A 24,221-nucleotide genomic window follows, 5' to 3' on the forward strand; every position below is an offset into this window, starting at 1 on the left:
ATAGGACTCTAGAATGCTTCCCCCCACCCCCCAACCTCACCACACCATTAAAGGCCGACTTACTGCTGTTTCTTTCACCCAGTGCATCATGTCCAGCTATCAAGAAAAAACTGGAAAGCATACCAAAAGGCAGAACAAACAAAAGCCACAGAAATGAAGAATGCCTCTGATGGGCTTATTAGTAGACTGGGCACGACGGAGAAAAGAATCTCTGAGATAGATGATATACATCAACAGAATCCTCAAAATCAAAAAGCAAAGACAACAAAGACCGAAAGAAACAATATCCAAGGAATGCTGGACAACTACAAAAGGTATAATATACATGAAATGGGAATACTAGGAGAAGAGAGAAAGGAACAGAACATTTGAAACAACTGTGACTGAGAATTTCACCAGATTATTGTCATACAACAAACCAAACCACAGACTCAGAAAACCCAGAGAACACCAAGCAGGATGAATGCAAAACAAAACAAAACACTATGCCTAGGTATATCATTTTCAGATTTACAGGAAATCAAGGATTTTTTTAAAAAGATTTTATTTATTTATTCGACAGAGATAAAGACAGCCAGCGAGAGAGAGAACACAAGCAGGGGGAGTGGGAGAGGAAGAAGCAGGCTCCCAGTGGAGGAGCCCGAAGTGGGACTCGATCCCAGAACGCTGGGATCACGCCCTGAGCCGAAGGCAGACGCTTAACAACTGTGCTACTCAGGCGCCCCTAGAAAATCAAGGATTTTTAAAAATTCTGAAAGAAGAGGAAAAAAACCACGTTACCTATAGAGGAACAAAGAAGAATTAGTGACTTTTCCTCAGAGGAGGGAACTGAGACTATGAGATTAGACAGCAGGGGTCCTCAAGGGGAGAGGGAACTTGTAGGGAGGCAGGGGAGAAACTAAAAATAGTTTTCCTACACTGTTTACTGACAGGGTTATGTTCTCTTGGGTGGGGGGGAGCATTTCCCAGACTATTAACATACACCTCTCTTCAAGCTCATTAATGTGTAATTTATTCTTCCTTGCCCCTCATATTATTGTTTTTTTTTAATTTTATTTTATTATGTTAATCACCATACAGTACATCCCCAGATTCCGATGTAAAGTTTGATGCTTCATTAGTTGCGTATAACACCCAGTGCACCATGCAATACGTGCCCTCCTTACTACCCATCACCAGTCTATCCCCTTCCCCCACCCCCTCCCCTCTGAAGTCTTCAGTTTGTTTCTCATAGTCCATAGTCTCTCATGTTTCATTCCCCCTTCTGATTACCCCCCTTTTCTTTATCCCTTTCTTCCCCTACCGATCCTCCTAGTTCTTATGTTCCATAGATGAGAGAAATCATATGATAATTGTCTTTCTCTGCTTGACTTATTTCACTTAGCATTATCTCCTCCAGTGCCGTCCATGTTGCAGCAAATGTTGAGAATTCGTTCTGATAGCTGAGTAATATTGTTTTTTTTTTTTTAAGATTTATTTTAGAGAGAGCGAGCACGAGAATCTCAAGGAGACACCCTGCTGAGCGCATAGCCCGTTGTGGGGCTCAATCTCACCACCCTAAGATCATGACCTGAGCCGAAACCAAGTGTCAGTTGTTCAACTGACTGAGTCACCCAGGGACCCTCATATTATTGGTTTTAAATGAAAGTGCCTATATGTTCAGGTTAAGTATGAAAAATGTTTTCTGACTTTAATATGGAATACATCCATCTCATATATAAGGAGAGACCTTATGTCAAAACTTTTTTCCATGGTATGAGGAATAGAAAGATCTAGAAGATTTATGTGTAAAGGCAGAGGTTAAAGTTTAATGGACTCTTAAAACTGGGGGCTCATCATAGTTTACAATGAACTGATATAGAAGTTTGCTTGCTGAATTATAAAACATCTTCAGATATTGGTTCACTTACTGAACGTGTATTACACACCTATTACGTATCAGGGAGTATGCCGGTCCATATAAGGTACATCCTAAACAGCCCTTGTCCTCAAAGAACTCTCAGTCTAAACTGGTGGTGGTGGCAAATTTATATAAACAGTTAGAAAGCTATATTAACATCAGGGGGAAACCATAAGACATCACTACTCAACGGAGGGGTCGAGGACCAGGCCTAGCCTCTCAGTCCCTGAATCTGCCTTTTGAACAAGATCCTCAGGTGATCTGGATGCTTATCAGGATTTGAGAAGTGATGAACTGTGGGATTAAAGAAGAAACCACTAATGATCCCTTGGGAAGTGGTCAGAGATCTTCAGAACAGTGGGGTGATAGGAACATTCCAGCCGGAGACACTAAGAGGTCCATAATTATGGTAGCTAGAAAGAGTAAGAAGGGTTCTGGAATGAGAAGTTTAGTCTGGAAGGAAACTGGGCACTTTGGAAGATATGGGAGACAGAGCAGAAAAGGTAGGCTGAGGTCAGAGGCAGAAGGACCAGAATGACCCGCTCAGGAAGCCTTAGAAAATTTTAGGCAGGAAAGTGACAAGATTCGATTCTTATGTTTGGGTATAATACTGGTGGCAGGATGGAGGATGAAATGCAGAAGAGAGGCTAGAGCAGGCAGGTTTGTATCCTTTAATGAGCACGATTCGACTTTGGAACTAGAAGGGAAGTCTTTGAGGACTTCAGAAATGGAGGGGCCACTGAGTCCCTGGAAGAGAAATAAAGGTAGTTCTAGCTGTAGTTGGATACAGATGAGTTCTTTTTTCTCAAAGTTCAATGCCCAACCAGCTGCATTAACATCACCTGGAAATTGTTAGAAATGCAAATTCTCGTGTCTTAACTCAGATATACTGTCAGGAACTCTGGGGGCCAGGACACACAAATCTGACTACCAAGTTCTGTTTCAAGCCTGAGAGCTTGAGCACTGCTCTAGCCTGCAAAAAAGTCTTGTAGCAAGTGGTAAAGGCTTAGAATTGCCACAACTTACTTCCTCTCTAGAAAAGAATAGGAAAAAAAAAAAAAGAGGGTAATGAGATGCGTTTTTACGTTGGGCGGGCAGAACAAAAGCCACAGAACAGTCTAGATTTCATATAGTGCCCAGAAAAAAACCCAAAACACCGTCTTACCCCAAAGGCTCACATTTGGAGAATTAAAATAATTTTGGTAGAGGCCGCGATGTTCTCGGTAGCCTAAATTAAGTAAAACTTAATGTTAAGTAATCACCCCAATTGTAAACTCTTTGTTCCCTTTACTGCCCAGAAAAACGCCCTCAGGAAAAACAGTGGGATTCCTTTTGGCCCTCTCAAAACTGTGTTTCTGTTGTAACCGCCCATTAAAAAAAAAAAAAAACCCAGCCCCAAATTAAAAGCCCCCAAAATGCAGCGGCGGGGCTGGCGCCATCGTCCCAGGAAAACTCCACCGTTTCCCAGCCACACCCCTGCGGACCGCCGGACCTCCTTCCCCGGGCCGTTCCCAAAGATAAATAAATCACTCCTTGTTTTTTCCAGACCTGAAATTAGCGGTGACTCACAGAGCACTCTGAATGGCCACAGTCGCCTCGGGAAGAAGGAAAAATGTGCAGATTTTTCCCTCACGCGAGGGCCCGACGTGCCAGGCTGGGCCAATCAGGGGAGGATGGCGGGAATAGCACCAAAGTAGGTAAAAAAATGCGGGCTGTGTGCTCGCCGCCGCGGCCCGCGCCTGGGCTCCCCCCGGTCCTCCCTTTGGTCTCCTGCTCGGGGAAAGCCGCCTACCCTCATTCTCCCCCTTCCTCCCTTCCCCCCGCCCTCCCAGGCCCCGCCCCCAGCGCGGCGCACACCTGGCCAGGTGGCTGCTTCCATGTTAGGGCAGCGGCAGCCCAGGGGACGGGGCGCCACGTGACTCCGCCCGCCAAGGTGGGGGGGTTAAGGGTCCTCTGCCCCGCTTGATCCTTTGCCCGTTCCTCACCGGCAGGTGCCACCCCGAGCTCTACCTCCCCGTCCCTAGTAGATGAGGGAGGCCCCACCCCCACAGACCCGAGCTGGTGAGCGGAGGACCCGGTCCCCGAGTCTTCAGAACGTGAGGCGGAACCCTCCGCCGGCTCTCTAGGCAGGGCGCTGCTTGGCCTGCCGGTTGCATAGCAACGGCAGGCAGCGCATGACGTGCGCAGTCGCGTTTGGGCCCGAGGCGCGCACCCGCGCACCCGCCCCCTGGTAGGCTTGCGCTTCGCGTCGTCCGCTGGCTGGGTCTCTCCGTCCCTCTGCTGTGAGAAGGTCGCTCTGCAGACTCGGCGCCGGCCAGCTCCCCCTCCCGCGTCACTGCGACCGTTGCGGCGAAGATGGTGAGTGGGAGGGAGCCCGAGGCATGGGCTTGACGCGTCCCGGGCGACGGGGCGCTGGGGCGCCGTGGGGGTCGGGGCTGAGGAGCGACAGGCGCGCCCCCGCGCGGGGGTGGGGGTCGCGGGCCCAGCTGCAGCCCCCAGGCTGGGGAAGGTCTTTGGGCTACCACCGTTCGCGCACCCGCTGGGAACCCGGCTCCTTGGGCGGCTCCTGGCCGCTGCGTCGCTCGCAGCCGCTGCGAGGCCGCCGGGGGGAGCGTGATGCCCGCGGTTCCTCCCGCCCAGGCCTGGGGAAGACCTGCCGGGTCAGAGCACCGCCACACCCTTGGTGAAATCGACCGGGAATCCGCCATCCCGGGGTGGGGGGCGTCGGAATCCGGCGCTGGCCTTATTGGAGCAGGTTTCCCCAAAGCCGGGCGCTGAGGCGGTCTGTGACTCGTGCGAGTTTCCGCCCCTGAGGTCGGTCCATCTCATTAAGGAAAATAAGGCCTTTATTGAACAACCCTAGAGGGCGGAATGATCACCGCGAGCATGACCCTGGTATAATTAAGAACAGGGTGGCCTCGCAGCCGCTTTGTTTGCTGTATCTGGCAATCAGCTTCCAGCAGCACTCTGGTGCTTGTCAAGCTTGGCAGTGGCTCTTTTAACCCTTCCCTACCCGATCTTTCCATGTATGGTTGGAAATTTTGTTTTGCCTGTGAACAGTTTGGCTCTGCCAGAACTTAGCGTGCGAGGAGTGGGCATGATACTGGGATGCTAATAAAAACGAATGAAAAAGCTTTTTAAAAGCCCATTGAATTATCCTAGTCATTAAGAGTAAATATGCTAATTATATTCTAGGTGATGGACACTTGGCTTAATTTACATATTTTCCCCAGTAAACTGTCTCTAATTTGCTGTAAAATTGTATTCTTAACTGGACGATCAAGTAGAACATTTTGTCATTTTCTTTAGTCTGCACTCGCTGTTACCATTTTTGGTCAATGATTTGCAGGCAAAGGCTTACCAGACTTTGCTAGAAATATTACACTGTTATTGCATCTGTCTGCCTGGAAGCAGTTGGTACCAGTTTACTGGCATACAAAATGTTTTCGCTGAATGACAATTTTGGTTTTACCTTACTGCAAGGAAGAAAAAGAGATTAACCAGTAGTTTCTTGATGACTAAGGAGATGCAGTAGGAATTTGATTGTGTTCAGTTTTCGGTTCTTCTTTGGTTTAATTCTGTAAGCTACAAAGAGGAGCGGCATATTCAGACTTTTTAAAACCTCTGTAAGATTATAAGTGTATATACTGCTTTATGTTAAAAGACTTAATCTAAGGGTTTTGAGTTCTCATGAAGTTAGGACGATTTACTCTGATGAAAGTGCTTTGAAGTGGGCTGGGGCCTGCTTTAGATTCTTCTGATTTGACATTCTTTTTTGAGTTTCTATAATGCAAACTTTATCTTCTATTTGAAAACAGGACCAAGCATTTTAACTTTAGTTAAATCTGTAAATTTTAGTTCAAGCTTAACTTCCATATTTCTGTGCATTCAAATAAAATGAAGGGAGGGTCTGTTTTATTTACTGGTTCTTGGGGGAGGAGAACTAAAAATTAATCAAGATGAGTGGATTCCAGATATATTTTAATGTTGTTGGCCTTAGGTCAAGAAGACATTACAAGCTCCTGTTGTTCAGATGCTTGCAAATAGAGTTCAGAATATAGACTGACCATTTGTTTTTGTTTTTGTTTTTTAAAGATTCTATTTATTTATTTGACAGAGACAGAGACAGCCAGCGAGAGAGGGAACACAAGCAGGGGGAGTGGGAGAGGAAGAAGCAGGCTCATAGCGGAGGAGCCCGATGTGGGGCCCGATCCCACAACGTCGGGCTCACGCCCTGAGCCAAAGGCAGACGCCCAACCGCTGTGCCACCCAGGCGCCCCGGAAGGCAGACTCTTAACCACTGTGCCACCCAGGCGCCCCTAGACTGACCATTTGTAAAGGTTACTCTTATATTTAGCCTTATGAGCACAGACCATCTTCTTTCAATGTCAGCTGTTAGAGAGTATTATGAAGATTTAAAGTTCTTTTATTATTCCAGATTTTAGCACTTTATCTCTGTATTTGAAATTGAGGTTCCAAGTTTCTAAAGTTTTTTTTTTGTTTGTTTGTTTGCTAAGTTTAAATTTTAGGGTGGCTTAGTTGGTTAAGTATCCGAATCTTCTTCTTCTTCTTTTTTTTTTTTTTTTAAGATTTTATTTATTTATTTGACAGAGAGTGCGCGCGCACACCCTAGCAGGGGGAGCGACAGGCAGAGGAAGAGGGAGAAGCACGCTTCCCGATGAGCAGGGATCCCGCCGTGGGGCTTGGCTCAGTCCCAAGACCCTGAGATCATGACCTGAGCTGAAGGCAGATGCTCAACCAACTGAGCCACCCAGGTGCCCCTAAGTATCCGAATCTTGATTTCAGCTCTAGTCATGATCTCAGGGTTGTGAGATCCAGCCCCAAGTTGGGCTGGGCAAGAGTTTGCTTAAGATTCTCTATCTCTCCCCCTCTGCCACTCCCCTCCCCCCCACTTGCATTCTTTCTCTCTCTCTCAGGAAAAAAAAAAAAAAAGATTTTTAGCTGCTAATGGGTTTGTTCTGAATTAACAAAATCACTTCCTGGTATTCACCAAGCCTTCTGGAAGCACTTGGGAATAAAAGCAATTTGAAACCAGCTCAGAAGATCACGTTTGGGCACTTCAAGATGAGATTTCATGTTTTCAGAATCTCACTTTACAGTGCCCCCCCCCCCCCAAAAAAAAGCCTGTCTTCCACAGGAACCACATCTACCCACTCCAAACAAAACTTTGGTATATGTGTACCGGGTATGCCAGTTTCCTCATAGAAAGATTATTTACTAGTCTATCACTAAGTTCCTAGGGTTATCTGCTCAGTAGTTTGTTTTGTTGGTTATGGATCGAGATACTACACATAGACTTGCCTAGTGCCTCTTGTAACCAATGGTATATGACGTTTACAGCGTACTGTATGGCTTTCTGGGAGTAGGAGTGTAGTCTTGCCCCTGAAGTAATAAAAGTCTACATGATAATTCAACCTTGCCCTAGTCAGAACTCTGCTGTAACAAACTGAGCTAATTGGCCCAGAATGAGTTACAAATGTATTCTATCACTTGATGATTAGGAAAAACACTTTTACTTACAGCGATCTAATGGAATAGGTTGGGCATGTGTTCATGTGCCTGTTTATCATGAAAAAACAGACTGTAAAGACAGATTGATTGACTTGTGACCTTTTTTGACTGCACATCGAGTTATAACATAATTTACAAATTAATTTTAAACATTTTAAGCAGAAAGGTACACAGAATAAGAGGTCCCTTTGTATGAAAAAAGAAAATAACTTTTTGCCATATTTCAGGTTTCTATGTTACCGTTACAGCTAAATCTGCTGCTTCTCCCTCATCCCATTCTCTTCTCTCCCCCAGAGATAACCACTCCTGTGTCAAAGACATAAGGTACTGGCCAATTAAGGAGATGATTTTTTCAGGCTATTGCAGTTGGGAGAACATTAATTAATAAGGAACATCTCACAAAAAAGGACAAGGACCTGGGCAAGTAAAACCAGGAGTCTTGAGGAACTGCACAGATAGGTCTTACCACAATAAACAAGGGCAGAATCTTTTTTTTTTTTCTTTAAGATTTTATTTATTCGACAGAGACAGCCAGAGAGAGAGGGAACACAAGCAGGGGGAGTGGGATCCGAGGAAGAAGCAGGCTCCTAGCGGAGGAGCCTGACGCAGGGCTCGATCCCAGAACGCTGGGATCACGCCGAAGGCAGATTCTTAACGACTGCGCCACCCAGGTGCCCCAAGGGCAGAATCTTTTTGTTGCCAGTTTCCCAAAACTCAAAATGATGGGGGTGGATTTCTTAACCATCACTGCTTTCCAGGAACACAAAGCTCAGGTAAAGTTTAACATAGTCAACTGAAGTTAATATATTTCATTCAAATTGATGTTTCTACACTTAAAGCTATGGATGTATGCATCTGTAGTAATAGATATTATTTTGATGTGTTTTTAAATTTCATATAAATGCTATGCTTTATGTACCCTTTTGCCACTTAAAAAATTAAACTTGGTGAGTTTTTTGGGGAGGGGGATGATTTTTGGTTTTAGCCATAGCTGTGGTTCTTTGTACTGCTAAATAGTTTTTATGACTATGTAAGTTTATCATTCCCCTATTGATGAACATTTCCCCAGTTTTTCACCCTTTTATTTTTTTGTCTACTTAAACAGCTTTGCGATAGATGGTTTCCATGGTTTATGATACTTAACGTATCACCAGTGAATTGTTCTTGGTATAGACCTAGAAGTGGAAGCCTGAATTGGAGGGTGTGCATGTGTATTTTTTTTACTCTCCTACGGGTGGTTCTAGTTTGTATCCCATCAGCTACATTTATCAGCCTGCTTTCCATTTCTTTTCACCATTTGGTATTGCGTCTTTTTTTTTTTTTTAAGATTTTTTGTTTATTTGACAGAGACACAGCGAGAGAGGGAACACGAGCAGGGGGAGTGGGAGAGGGAGAAGCAGGCTTCCCGCTGAGCAGAGAGCCCAGTGCACCTTGATCCTGGGACCCTGGGATTATGACCTGAGCCCAAGACAGAGCCCAAGCCTAACGACTGAGGCACCCAGGTGCCCCTGGTTTTGAGTCTTGAAACCTTTGCCAACCTGATGGATGTGAAATGGCTTCTTATTCTTTTAATTTGGATTTCTTTCATTAGTAGTAAAGTATCTTTTTATGTTTATTCCAGCCTATGCTTTTACATATATGTGCATCTAGTGAACCTGACGTTATGTAAATACTCATCACGCCTTCATCTAGGCTTATTTGTGGAGTCATAAAGTAAATCCAGCGTTAAAAGAAAATCTATAAGAACGTGATTGCATACTGAGTGCTGATATCCTTCTCCTCTGGAACCTATATTTCTTAGCATACCTCTCAAGCTGCTAAGCAACGGAAGTTAAATACCCTTAATGCTAGCCACTTGCCATGGTCAGATCCTGGTAGTGGTAGAATGTCGTGATCCAGGATAGAGCTCCGTCTTTGCCAGGGGCCATGGAGATTAACATCCTCTGCTTTATTTATACTTATCTTTCTTTTTCTTGAGTAATTCATCCAGCCAAATGTGAAAAACAAACAAGCGCTAGGGATATATGGGAAATCTCTGTGCTTTCTGCTCAATTTTGTTGTGAATTTAAAATGTCCCTGAGAAAAAGTCTATTAAAGAAACAAGCAAAACAAAACAATTACGACTATTTTTCACCAATAGAATTGGTTTAAATCGAGCTGCTGTTTAACTTACTATCCAGGAAGACTCCAGACATTTTCGTTTTTATGTCAATGTAACTTTATTTCGGTAATAACTAAGATCTTTGAAGTGAATACCGTATTTGAAATTAGAAAAAAGTCTCAAAAGTGGAAAAACTGGATTTAACACATATGTGTTACTTTTATCTACAGAGCAGAGTTCTGGTCTCTGAGTAATTAGGCCTAGTCTCTCTATTGTATTATTTGCAATTTGCAAACCCAAACCACAGATCCTAATAAATAGAAGATTGTTATTTAAGTATTTTGAGCATATTCCTCTCTACATTGTCCATGAAAGACACACTCAAAGATTTACACCTAACACTTTAGAAATATTTTAATCACAGGTTTTCGTTTTTCCCTGACTCCTTGCCTTGATGTTGGAAGTGATTTTTCACTTGGAATTATTGTGATGCTGTTCATTTTTCTTGAAATTTTACATTGGGAAAATTATAGCAAAATAAACATCAGATCGTTTCATCTCAGTAATACTTTGACACACTGGTTACTTAATTCATCTTGGAGTGTTGTAGTTGAGTAGTTTTTAATCTAGTTTTTAGTCTAGAGTGATTTTTTTAACTCTTTAAATTTAAAGTTTTCTAGTAGCTAACATCTTAATGCTTATGTGTTGTTTACTTACCCTATTCCGTGATTTGCTTTGGTATTTTAAAATTGAAGAATCAGTATTTTGTGTAGGTCTTTAAAAAACAATTGATTTAAGTAAAACTGCGATTAAAATTCAGGTTTTAATGTGTAGTTGAAGGTATGAAAAAGCAGAGGAAAAGCTGAGATTTGGGTTTTTTTTTTTTTTTTTTTAACATGAGAGGAGCGTCAAAGAACTGGTTCTGTTGCAGCAGGACATAGGATGAGCACTTCAAAGACAAACTTCAGTGCATACTATAGCAGGAACCCCGCATTTGAAACTACTTTGTCATTGTGTCTTTTCCACATTTTTGCATTACTTTATAGGTTGTTAATCTAGTTTGCCTTATCACAGAAAACAAAGAAGAATTTCCTACCCATATTCCTATATTAGCATGTTTTCAGAAAAAAATCATCAACGTGTAAATGTAATTCGCATTTATTTTTAAATGGTTTCATGTAGTACATTTTTGATGGTGGTAAAATTTTCATGTAGTGATAGAGCTAAAACTAAAGCTCAGGCAAATACAGGGAGGACTCCAATTTGCTAGGAATCCATCTTTTATGTTGATTTTTGAAGTTCTGGAATTCTGAGGAATTCTCAAATCACTGAAACCTTGTTTTAAGAATATTGTAAGTAAGCTTTAGGCCAGTGTTATCGAATAGAAATAAAATGCAAGTTACATGTGTACTTTTAAATCTTCTAGTAGCCCCACTAAAAAAGTGGAAAAAAAGGTGAAATTCATATAACCCAATATATCATATCCACATTTAATTAATATAAAAGTTAGACATTTTACGTTATTTTTTCATATAAATTATTTGAAATTCAGTATATATTTTACAGTTAAAGCACATCTCAATCCAAATGCCCAGTCTTCATTGGAAGTATTTGATATGTATTTAGATATACATTTTACAGTTGAAAAAGTAGATTCACATACCTGAGTTGCTCAAAGCATGCTTATAAGTTTTCCAGTAATGGGATTGATAATTTAAAATTTAAGTTAATTAAACTATGATTTAAACATGCAGTTCCTCAGTCACACTAGCCACATTTAATGGACTCACTAAACCACATGTGGTTGGTTGGCCAGCCTCAGACTTTGTGGATTAGCCTATTTAATTTGTAAAGGGAAGTTAATATGGGTACCAACACTGTGTTAATCTTCTGCGTTTCTGCACATGTCTAAGGAGGAGTACTAAGATAGCATATGAATTCCTTTATGGCACTTATTGAGATATTTTGTAGAACTAAACTGTTGATTTCCTGAAGATAGAGTTTGTGTATTTCCATAGCGAGATGCCTCTCTCATTTTAGGCCCACAACAAATGTTCCCAAAAGAGCATGAATGAGTGATTGAGAGGGTGTTTGTAATTATGACAGGGACAGGTTCCCATGGATATGGATTTCTTTAGTTTTTATACTATTTCCACATACTTTTTTTTTTTTAAAGATTTTATTTATTTATTTGACAGAGAGACAGCCAGCGAGAGAGGGAACACAAGCAGGGGGAGTGGGAGAGGAAGAAGCAGGCTCCCAGCAGAGGAGCCTGATGTGGGGCTCGATTCCAAAACGCCGGGTTCACGGACTGAGCCGAAGGCAGACGCTCAACAACTGCGCCACCCAGGCGCCCCTCCACATACTTTTTCTTTAATACAATGGAAATTGAGTTTAAAGTCCTAAACTAATTGAATAGTACCTCCCCTTTGTATACTGCATTACAATTTGATTTGAGTCTTATAGTGAAAATCCTTTGAGATAAGGCAAGTATTATTAGAGTAGTACCTTAAAATAATTACGGCATACAGAAAACCCCTTAATAAATGCCAGTTCCCTTTCTTCCCTTAAAAAATGAAACTGAATGGGGGCGCCTGGGTGGCTCAGTGGGTTAAGTGTCTGACTCTTGATTTCAGCTCAGGTCATGATGTCAGGGGTCATCAGATGGAGCCCTGAGTTGGGCCTCGTGCTGGGGATGGACCCTGCTTAAGATTCTCTCTCTCCCTCTCCGTCTGCTCCTCTGCCCTCCTAAAAAATGAACCTGAATGGTATTTGATGCTCATTGAGGCATCCTGAACCATAGAAAAGCACTTGAAAGCCTAACAAATGAAGAAACAGGAAGTCATACCTTAGAGAACTTGTAAGTACTTATTATGTGTCTGGCATTGTGTTATACCTTCTCTCATTCAGTCCTTGTAGCAACCAGATGAGGTAGGTATTGTTACCATTTCTTTTAAACTATACTAAGAAGTGGTTAAATGCATGAGCTTGAGTGGGGCTGCCTAGGGTTTTTGAATCTTGGCTCTGCCATCTACTAACTATATGGCCTTAGGTAAGTTACTGATTATTCTATGCCTCAGTTTCGTCATTCCTCCAAATGGGAGTACCTACCATCACAACAGTTTGGGTGATGCATGTAAGTAGTTTAAAAGCAATGCTTGGTATATGGTAAAGTGCTTATCAGTGTTGGATGAAATGACTTTAAACAACTTTAGATCCTAATTAGATTAACAGTCTTTTTTCTTTATATTCTGATTATACCATCACATGCTTCAGCAATTGTAGATCAAATGAAAAGGGTGGAAGGAGTGCATTAGAACATATTTCCAATTGTTTTATTATTTCTTTAGACCAGTGTTATTTTATTTGGATTATATATGATCAACTTTTTATGATCAGCTTTTAAATTTTATTTTTCAGGTGACTTAACTTTTTAAATATTGAAGTACAGTTGACATGCAATATTACATTAGTTTTAGGTGTATAACGTAATGATTTGACAATTATAGATGTATGAAATGTTCACTGTAAGTGGCTAACATCTCATCATACAAAGTTATTGACTGTATTCCCTGTGCCGTACTTTACATCTCTGTTACTTACTGATTTTATATCTGGAAATTTGTGCCTCTTAATCAGCTTTACCTATTGCACTCATCTCCACCCCCTCCCCTCTGGCAGCCACCAGTTTGGTTTCTGTATTTATGAGTCAATTTCTGTTTGTTTTTTAAATTCCACGTATAAGTGAAATCATATGGTACTTGTTTTTTCCTGTCTGACTTATTTCACTTAGTATAATACCCACTAGGACCAACCTTGTCAGTAATGGCAAGATTTCATTCTTTTGCATGGTGGAGTAATATTTCATTGTGCGTGTGTGTGTATGTATACATACCACATCTTTTTAATCCATTTATTTATCAGTGGATACTTAGGTTGTTTCCATATCTTGGCCATTGTAAATAATGTGACAATAAGCATAGAGGTGCATGTTTCTTTTTGAATTAGTATTTTTGTTTTCTCCTGGTAAATACCAGAAGTGGAATTACTAGCTTGTATATTTACTTTTTTGAGGAACCTCCATGCTGTTTTCCATAGTGGCTACACCAATTTGCAGTCCCACCAGCAGTGCATCAGGGTTCCTTTTTCTTCACATCCTCGCCAACACTTGTTACTGTCTTTTTGATACTAGCCATTCTGACTGGTGTGAGGTGATGTCTCAGATGATTTAATTCTTAATGTGAAAGTATCTTGTCTTACACTCTTAGTATTGTTCCTGAAGAAATTAATGTAGAATCAAACAGTTCTTCGTTGCCCACAAGGTTTAGAATAGCAACCATTTATTCCATAAATAGTTGAGAAATTATTATATGCCAAGAACTGATCCAGGTCTTAGAGATATAGTACTAAAAAAGTTCTTTCCTTGTGGAAGTTAATCCTAATGTGGGGAGAGAGATAAAAAACAAAACGGCAAGATCATGTCAGAATTGTTAAGAGGTATGAAGGAAACAATGTAAGCAATAGGGAGTACTAGAAGGGTTGGCTCCTTTTAGCCAGATTGTTAGGGAAGGCTTCTTGGGAGGTGACATTTGAGCTAAGACTTGCAGGACAAGAAATAGCCATATGTAGAGCATTTCAGGCAGAAGGAACTCTGTAAGTAGAAAGGCTTTGAGAAGAGAATGAGCTTGACATACCAGGGATAAAAAAGGTTTGTGTAGCTGGAATTCAGTAAAAGGGGGATAGAAAAGTAGGAAATGGATTTTAGGCAAGAGCTGGAACAGGAAGAGCCTATAGGCCAAGGTGAGAAATTTGAATTTTATTCTGATTGCACTAAGAAACTATTGGGGGTGTGGTGGTGGGAGGGTGTGAAGGTGTTAAGTAGTGGAATGAGATATTTATTCCTGTGGAGATGTGCAAGTGGGGACAAAAACTGATTAAGAGACCATTGCTGTTATTCAGCCAATTGATGGTGGTAGCTTGGATTACGATTGTTAATAGTGCAATAATGAGAAGTGATTAGATTGAATATATATTTTGGAGGTAGAGCTGACAGGACTTATAATTTGGGTGTGTGGCATAAGAGAAAGACAGACATCAAGGATAACTTACTCTTGAGATTTAGACCTGAGCTGTTAGGTAGTTGGTGGTGTCATTGTGCTGGGGACTATAAAAGGAGTGAAAATAAAATAGTTTGGCAAAAATTGAGGTTCTTAGAACTTAGAGGAATAAGAAATTGATCTGTATGTATTATACATTTTTAAAATACCCTAATTTCATATCTGAGTATAGTAATTATATACATTGTAAAACATTAAGAAAAATTTAGTTGTAATGGCAATTCCAACCAAAGTATTAACATTCAGTGCATTCTCTTCCAGTTCATGTTAAATATATGCTTGTTCTTTTAGTAAATAATTGTTTGGTGCCTCCTAGGAACCAGGTACTGTGGTAGGCTTTGGAGATTCAACAGTATACAAGACAAAGTCTCTGTCCCTATGAAGTATACATTCTAATGGGGGAGACAAGTAAGAAGTAAACAAATGAATAAGATAATTGCAGATCATAATAAGTACTATAATGGAAGTAAGGGAGAAAATGAATATCCGAGACTACCAATATAGATTTTTCTCACACCGTTGAGTTCATCTGTAACAGTTTTATATCCTTTACCTCCTGTATCGCAATGCGACAAGGTGCCAGGCTAATTCAGCAGGGGGAAATAGCGTCTTCAACAAGTAGTGCTGGTACATCTGGATATCCACAGGTGAAAGAACGGCTTTGGATCCGTGCTTCACACTATATACAGAATTTAACTCAAAATGGCTTGTAGACCTAAATATAAGAACTAAAGCTGTATAACTGCAAAAAGAAAGCATAGGCATAAATCTTTGTGAGTTTGGGTTATGCAGATATTTTTGGAGGAGGGGTTTGGACAGTTTTCTTGGCATTTGTAGGCAAAAGCACAAGTGACAGAAGAAAAATAGATCAGTTGGACTCTACTAGAATTAAAGACTTTTTTGCATCAAAGAATACCATCAAGAAAGTGAGAAGACAACCCAAGGAATGGCAGAAAATATTTGCAAATCATGTCTGACAAGGAATTTGTATCCAGAATATATCAATGACTCTCTCAACTCTGCAGTTAAAGGGCAATCCAGTCATGGACAAAGGCTTTGAATAGACATTTCCATAAGGAAGATATACAGTAGTCAATAAGCACATGAAAACATGCTCAAAATCATTAGCCGTTAGGGAAGTGCAAATCAAAACCATAATGAGGTACTACTATGTATCCAGTAGGATGACTATAATAAAAAAGACAACAGTAATAAGTGTTGGCAAGGCTGTGGAAAAGTAGGAACCCATATATGTTTCTGATGGGAATGTAAAATGGTGTAGCCACTTTTGGAAAATGTTTTGGCAGTTCCTTAAGAAGCTGAACTTGGGAATTGCCATTGACCCAGCACTTTCACTCCTAGTTACGTACCAGGTGAAATAAAAAGACATATCTATGTAAAAATCTGTAGACAAATGTACGTAATAGCATTATCCCCATAGTAGCCCCAAAGTGGAAACAACCCAGATTTCTATCAGCTGATGATTGGATAGAAAAAAAATGTAGTATATCCATATAATAGAATATTATTTGGCAGTAAAAAGAAATGAAGTACCGATTCATGCTACGGCATGGATCAATCGTGAAAACATGCTGAGTAAAAGAAACCAGTCAAAAAAAGACTACATATAAGAATTCCATTTATATACAATATCCAGGATAAATAGGTCTCAAGAGTCAGGAAGTAAATTAGTGGTTGGGTAGGTCTAAGGTGGGTGAAAATGGGCAAGAATGATCACTCAGTACAGAGAGTTTCTTTTTGGGTTGTTGAAAATGTTCTAAGATTAGATTATGATGGATGTACAACTTTGTGAATATACTAAAATCCACTGAACTATTTTTAAATGGGTAAAATTTTATGGGATATTAAATATATCTGTAAAAACTTTAAATTTTTTAATGGTATTGTGTGTGTACAGTGATGGTATTAAATCATCCCCCTGTTAAATTTAAAGCCATGATTGTAACTAATGCCCTGTCTTTTTCTTTTTTTCCCCCCAAACAAAAGGTCTCACATATTTATTACTGAACCAACCTACTGGGGCAGAAACATAGTAACAGAAAAATCATTTCCCTGATAAAACATGCCCATTGTTGGGCACCTGGGTGGCTCAGTGTGTTAAGTGTCTGCTTTTGGCTCAGGTCACGATCCCAGTGTTCCAGGATCAAGTCGCTCATGCTCTCTTCTCTCACATCTGTCTCAAATAAATAAAATCTTAAAAACAAAACAAAACAACAAACCATGCCTACTGTTCAGATAGTAGTGATGTTTAGAGAGTGATAGGATATGAGCATGTGGCTTTCATGCTGCATGAATATGTGTGCCATCCCTGCAGTCCCGTATAGCTCCGGTGCCTCCTCTTGCAGTTGTACCTGATTTATTACCAGTTTTCATCTGAATGCACTGGAGAATGGGACGATCCTGCTTTTGTTTCTTGGCCAGGAACTGTGCTTGATCTTGAAAGTCTTGTGAGAGGACACTGCGTGGAACAGTCAACCACACATGCCACGATGGCGGAGAAAAGGAGAGAATGCTTTGTCATCTTTGCGCATAAATCTTTGCCTCATGTGCATTGTTCTTCAGAATACAGTTCTAGTTATGCAATCACTGAATTAAAAAGTTTGTGTATGTGTTTATATATTTCTAATTTAAAAAGTATGCTCATAGAAAACTTGGAAAATACAGAAGACTAGAGAGAAGATAAAAATCACTTATATTCCCACTGTTAGAGATAAAATTCCTTTCCTTTTCTCTATGCTGTTTTACATAGTTGAGAAACACTGTACATAAAACTTTATACTCACTTTCTTTTTTCTCTTCAAGTGATGTTTCCTCCATGTCTTTAGAAGCTTTCCATAGGCATGATTTTGATAGCTGCATCAGAAACTATCCTGTGGATGTACTGTACTTTTCTTTGCAATTTTCCTGTTTTTGTTTATTTGAGCTGTCTGGTTTCTATATTATGCAGATTATCCCCCCAGAATAAATTCCTTGACGTGGGTTTACTGGGTTAAAGTGTCAAAGAGTTTGGATTATTTTAAGGCTCTTAATGTAAATGACCACATTGCTTTCTGAAAGGTGTGAGTGAGTAAAACAGTTGTCAATAGTAGAAGATGAATCTGGAAAAGTAGGTTGGTTCAGATAATAAAGGGCCTTCTGTGCTCTGTTAATGAATATGGACTTTATCTTGAGGTGCTTTGCAATTGGTGAATATTTTTAATCTTGGGAGTGATAGGAGATGTGAAGAGTAGATGAGAAGGAGTAGATTTGAAGTACACATTTAAGGAGAAGTTGATAGGACTTAGAAATTGAGTGTGACTGTGGAACAAAAGTAGGTTAACCAACAGCATCAACTATCTTTCCTGTCTTAGGTTCATTGACACACTAGCTAATTATCCAGAGAGAAGCCAGATTGTTAAACCAAAGAGAAATCTTTCGCCTTTAGCTTATTATGTGTTCAAAATGATCTTTCTCAAAGAGGAGTAGAATATTGTTTATATTGTTGTTGAAGTAAAGACTAGAAGTAATGTATAATTTTTTTCATTCAGGATAATTTACATGAAGTAAAATTTACCATGTTTAGTGTAAGTTCTGCAATTTTTGCAGATGTATACAGTTGTGTAACTACCATGACAATCAAAATGTAGAATAGTTCCTTCACTCCAAAAAATTTCCTCATGTTAATCCTTCTCCCTATCCCTAACAACCACTGATCTGCTTTTTGTCCCTATAATTTCACCTTTGTGAGAATATCATATAAATGGAATTATCCAGACACTTTCAATCCAGTTTCTTTTCACTTAGCATAAAGCATTTGTGCATCAGTATGTTGTTCCTTTTTATTGTGATTAGTATTCCAGTCCCCATTTGAGGAATAGAGTCCTTCTTAATGGTTTCCTGTGAAGGATGAGACAGAATACTCTAGAGATCTTTTTTCTTTTCCTGAATCAATAAATGCTTGAAACAGTCACTCTCTCCACCTTGGTGTAACTACTGATAGATACATCTTATTATTACATAGTGCCCTAGGGCACCTGGGTGCCTCAGTCGGTTGAGCATCTGACTCTTGGTCTCAGCTTGGGTCTTGATCTCTCAGGGTCAGGAGTTCGGACCCCATGTTGGGCTCTGTGCTGGGAGTGGAGCCTACGTAAAGGAAAAAAAAAAAGTACCCTTATGTTTTCAGTGGTGGAATCAAGCAGCTATTTAACAAGGATGTAGATTGTACAACTTCTGAAATGTGTCAGTATGTTTTATGGGATATTGATTTCCTAAATGTTACACTCTTTGCATATTGATTATTGTCTACATTAAGGTCTCTTCTCCAGCATTTATTCTGAAATTAAATGATACTTATATATCAGGCACTGTTTTAAAAAATCGTATATTTGTGATTTTTTAAACAATACTAAGTAGAGATCTTGTATAGCCTATACCTGTTGGCCATCTGTATGTCTTTAGAAAAATGTCTGTTTAGGTCCTCTGCCCATTTTTAAATTGGATTGTTTGCTTTTTTGCTATTGAGTTCTATAAATTCTTTATATGTTTTGAATATTCATTCCAATATTTTCTCCTATTTGGTAGTGTGCCTTTTCATTTTGTTGATGGTTTCCTTTGCATTTTTAGTTTGATGTAGTCCCCCTTGTTTATTTTTGCTTTTGTTGCCTTTCATTTTGGTGTTAAACTAAAAAAAAAAAAAAAAAAATCATCACCAAGACCTATGTCAAGGAGCTTAACTCCTGTTTTTTCTTCTAGTTATGGTTTCAGGTCTTACATTCAAGTCTTTAATCCATTTTGAGTTAATTTCTGTATATGGTGTAAGACAGTGGTCCAATTTTATTTTGTATGTGTCCAGTTTTAAAACGCCATTTATTGAGGAGACTGTCCTTTCCCCATTATGTTTCCTTGGCTTCATTGTTATAAATGAATTGACTAAATATGCATTGAATGGCTGTTATCAAAAAGACAAGAAACTAACAAGTGTTGGTGAGGATGTGAAGGAAAGGGAACCCTTGTGCACTGTTGGTGGGAGTATAAATTGGTGCAGCTGTTATTAAAAACAATATGGAGGCTCCTCAAAAAATTAGAACTACCATATGATCAGTAACTCCACTTCTGGGTATTTATCCAAAGGAAACAAAAACACTAAAAAAGGTAAATGTGTCTCATGTTCATTGCAGCATTATTTACAGTAGCCAAGGCATGGAAACAACCCAAATGTCCATGGATGGATGATGGATAAGAAAATGTGGCGTGTGCGCCATGAAAAGATTTTGTCATTTGCAACAATATGGATGGACCTTGAGGGCATTATGCTATGCGAAATAAGAGAAGGACAAATACTGGATGATCTCATTTGTATATAGAGTCTAAAACAAAACACCCCCTGCCCTTAACTCACAGCTATAGGGAACAGGCTGTGCTCTCCCTGTATGCTTCTGGCCGCACCACTGGTACTGTCATGAATTCTGGGGATGGAGTCACCCACACTGTGCCTGTCGTGAAGGGTGTGCCCTGCCCCGTACCATCCTGCATCTGGATCTGGCTGGCTGGGACCTGACAGATTGCCTCATGAAGATCCTCATGGACTAGTACAGAGAACAGACTGGTTCTTGCCAGAGTTGGTCAAAATGGCTGAGGGTGGTCTAAAGATACAAACTTTCAATTATAAAATTAATAAGTTGTGGGATGTAAGGTATAGCCTGGTGGATATAGTTAATAATGCTGTATTATATATTTCAAAGTTGCTAAGAGAGTAAATCTTAGAAGTTCTTGTAAGAAAAAAACTGTAACTGGTGATGGATGTTACCTAGACTTATTGTGGTGATCATTTCACAATATACGTAAGTATCAAATTGTTATGCTGTACACTTGAAATTAATGTTATATGCTAATTTATAGCTCAAAACAGCTCTTTCAGTGTTATCACCAGAACATTCATGTTTCCCTGATGAGTTGTCACTTACGAAATCAAACAGTATTAAAATTTTTCCATCTTTACCAGTCTTTTCTTGTCAGGAGGAGTCTAAAAAAGTAGAAACGTTATACATTTATGCAAACAGTGTTTCAGAGGATGTCTTTTTTTCCTAAAAAGGCAGTAATAATAGCAAATCTCATCAGGACCAAAATATTCCAACAGAGATCAATAAAAATTATGTAGAAGTTTTTTTGCTTTATTTTTTTCCGAAAAATACTGATGGATGATTTTCCTTGGCATAAATTGAAGAATTGTATTGTAAAGGATGAGAAAAAATATCTTGAAGGCAATAGTACATTTTGTAAAAATTTTATGGGATAATCGTTTTTCAAGACTTGAAAAAGTAGATAGTTCTGAGGTTGAAATAGGGTTAAAAAAAGATACTGAATTCTTGCACTTAAGGGGCACAGTCTAGTGAGAGAGAATCACACAAACAATAGTTAATCACAGTAAATACTGGACAGAAATCATTATATTTTATGTTAGTACATAGAAGGATCACATAACTTAAATTAGAGGTAGTGATTGAGGGACCAACTAAGAGCTGCCTTCCCAGAGGAGGTGATGCCTGAACTGAGGCCCTGAAGGACTTAACCAGGTGAAGAGGACAGTAAAGCATCTCAGAAGAACGTAGTGTAACCAGAGAATCACAAAGAGTTGTACATGGCTGGGATTAAGGGGAGCGTGTTAGGAGAAGTGGGAAAAGAGGCTGCGGAAATAGCCCGTAAAGGGCTTGACATAGCATGGATTCTACCCTGAAGAAAATTTGAAACTTGAAAGAAAACAGTAAAAGCATAGGACTGTTTGCCAATATGCTTACTGTCCTTGGCTTGCCCCCCCCCCATTTCTCCATCTAGTTTTTTTGTGGGGTGGAGAAGTGGGGGAATATTATTTTCTCTATCAGGCTTATAAAACTTGTTGCCACTATTTCTACCTTCCTTTCTGACTTCCTGCCCCCAGTTGGTGGGGGGGGTGGTTAACAAATCTGATTAGGATTGCCTATGAAATTGCATACAATCTGAATGAGATGGATTATTTTTAGCAGCTGGGCATTATTATATCTAATCCACTTTCACTGTTGAGATGACTTTCTGTAAGGGTTTTTTTTTTTTCTTCTGGTGTGGGTGGTGTTTCACTGACTTTAGGTTATTTATTTTAAAGATTTTACTTATTTATTTATTTGACAGGGAGAGAGACAGCCAGCGAGAGAGGGAGTGGGAGAGGAAGAAGCAGGCTTCCCTGGGGCGCCTGGGTGGCACAGCGGTTAGGCGTCTGCCTTCAGCTCAGGGCGTGATCCCAGCGTTATGGGTTCGAGCCCCACATCGGGCTCCTCCGCTGTGAGCCTGCTTCTTCCTCTCCCACTCCCCCTGCTTGTGTTCCCTCTCTCGCTGGCTGTCTCTGTCTCTGTCGAATAAATAAATAAAATCTTTAAAAAAAAAAAAAAAAAAAGAAGCAGGCTTCCCAGCAGAGCAGGGAGCCTGATGTGGGGCTCAATCCCAGGACCCTGGGATCACGCCCTGAGCCGAAGGCAGACGCTTAATGACTGAGCCACCCAGGCGCCCCAAACTTTAGGTTATTGAATGATTTTTTTCTTTCCCACTAAGGTGTAACCATAAAATTGTTTTAGTGGGGCTCTAAAATTAATATATAGCTAATAGAATGCTATTGGGTCTGCACAGGCTATCTCAGGGACATCGTGCTTTGCTATGAGGTGAATGAAGGACTTCTATAATTGGAAATTGTTTTCAGGAATGAGTGTATTAAGGCAGAGAGTTAACGTGGAACATTTTCTGGATCACTGATAGCTTATGTGGTGACTTTGTGCAAATTACAGAATGGTGCTTCCTCTGGTGATGTGGCCTCAGGAGACAAGCAGATGGCACTCCTTCAGACGGTTGAAACCCTGCAGGCACATCCCTTGGCTAGTGGAACATGAACTTGAATTTAGCTCTATCTTGCACTCTTAAGCAAGGCACAGTCTATAAAACTGTATTCAGCTGCTCCAGACATTTTGAACTTATCAAGGGATTGATGATTTGCTTTGTTCTTGCTTGACTGATGTATATAGGGTAGGGACAAACTTTAGAACAAAGCCTATTAGTTCACCCCACAGGCCCCATTGTCATCACTGTAGATTTTAACTTACAGGTGTGATAGTTGTGCCTAGAAGAATGGTAAGTGGTTGTATAAGTGAATCTTGACTGTGTTAGAGAAGACTGTTAGCTGTTCACTCTTGCATGTCTTTGCTGTGCAACCATTCAATAGTTATGGGACAAAAGAAGAGATACATCAAATGTCAGTGTGGTGTTTTAATTCGTATTTCTGGTTATCAGGGAATAGATAGAAATTACTGTTTCAAATATAAGTTTTAAGCTGTCTGAATTTCTTTTGTTCATAGCCTTTCATTACTCAAAGGCTTTATTAACAATCAGTATCTAGAACGAGTGGAAAAAGCTCTAACCAGGTTTTCTGATTCATAATAGTATGAGTCTTTCAATCACTGGATGATACCATTGACAAGCACTGTATTTAGGTGATTTATTTGTGTTATTTTCTCGAGTTAGGATAACCACACAACATTTTACAGATGATGAGACAGTATGTTTTCTCCTCTGGTTAAAAAGTCTTCTAAGATTAAATGTTCCAAATTCTATTTATAAGAAAGAGAAACACAGCAAATTGAAAAAAAATTACATATCTGACTTTATCAGTTTATTTAAAACATGTATTCCCAATTAATTATAAAATTCATCTGGAATGGTCATATGTAATATTACATAAAATGAAGCTATCCTTATTGCTAGTATATAAACTTTGTACTATAAATTCATTATTTCAGTTCTTCCCCAGTATCTAGCATTTTTTTCCTCAAGAAGAAAGGAGTCGGGGTGCCTGGGTGGCACAGCGGTTAAGCGTCTGCCTTCGGCTCAGGGCGTGATCCCGGCGTTATGGGTTCGAGCCCCACATCGGGCTCCTGTGCTATGAGCCTGCTTCTTCCTCTCCCACTCCCCCTGCTTGTGTTCCTTCTCTCGCTGGCTGTCTCTATCTCTGTCGAATAAATAAATAAAATCTTTAAAAAAAAAAAAAAAAAGAAGAAAGGAGTCTACTTCTCTCCCTTCCCCCATCCACTCCCCCTGCTCGCTCGCTGTCTCTCAAAAATAAATAAAATCTTAAAAAAAAAAAAGATTTTATTTACTTATTTGTCGGAGAGAGAGAGTGCACAAGCAGGGGGAGTGGTAGGCAGAGGAAGAAGCAGGCTCTGCACTGAGCAAGGAGCCAGGTGCAGGACTCGATCCCAGGACCTTGGGATCATGACCTGAGTCGAAGGCAGGTGCCTAACTGACTGAGCCACTCAGGCATCCCAAAAATAAATAAAATCTTTAAAGAAAAAAAAAAAGTAAAAATTTTTTATTATGCCATCTATATGAATTAAAATATTTGCTTAAGTCAGGCCTTCTTGTCTTCAATTCTATGACTGTTCTTCATTTTGGTGATTTTGACTTTTCTAAATTAATACTCAGGACATTCCAACGAACACAATGTCTTATCTATATTTCCCTTCAAGATTGCTTCCTTGCCCCCAGAAATAGTCGACCT

At 40.1% G+C, this 24,221-nt stretch overlaps 2 protein-coding genes across 3 annotated transcripts in view; one reads left to right on the forward strand and one right to left on the reverse strand.

Annotated features, from left to right (window-relative positions):
• Positions 1-3,838, reverse strand: part of BFSP1 (beaded filament structural protein 1) — a 72,326-nt gene extending 68,488 nt beyond the window's left edge. For both annotated transcript variants that reach the window (XM_011232105.3, XM_034640434.1), the window contains exon 1: positions 3,449-3,838. The gene's annotated coding sequence lies outside the window, so the exon portion shown is untranslated. The remainder of the gene's footprint in view (positions 1-3,448) is intronic.
• A 281-nt stretch (positions 3,839-4,119) lies between these two features.
• The window catches only part of DSTN (destrin, actin depolymerizing factor), a 38,509-nt gene continuing 18,407 nt past the window's right edge, over positions 4,120-24,221 (forward strand). The window contains exon 1 of the mRNA XM_034640435.1: positions 4,120-4,258. Coding sequence (XP_034496326.1) covers positions 4,256-4,258 — 3 coding nt within the window. The 5' untranslated portion in view covers positions 4,120-4,255. The remainder of the gene's footprint in view (positions 4,259-24,221) is intronic.

This window comes from Ailuropoda melanoleuca, chromosome 13, assembly GCF_002007445.2.
Source record: "Ailuropoda melanoleuca isolate Jingjing chromosome 13, ASM200744v2, whole genome shotgun sequence".
Classification (NCBI taxonomy): Eukaryota; Metazoa; Chordata; class Mammalia; order Carnivora; family Ursidae; genus Ailuropoda; species Ailuropoda melanoleuca.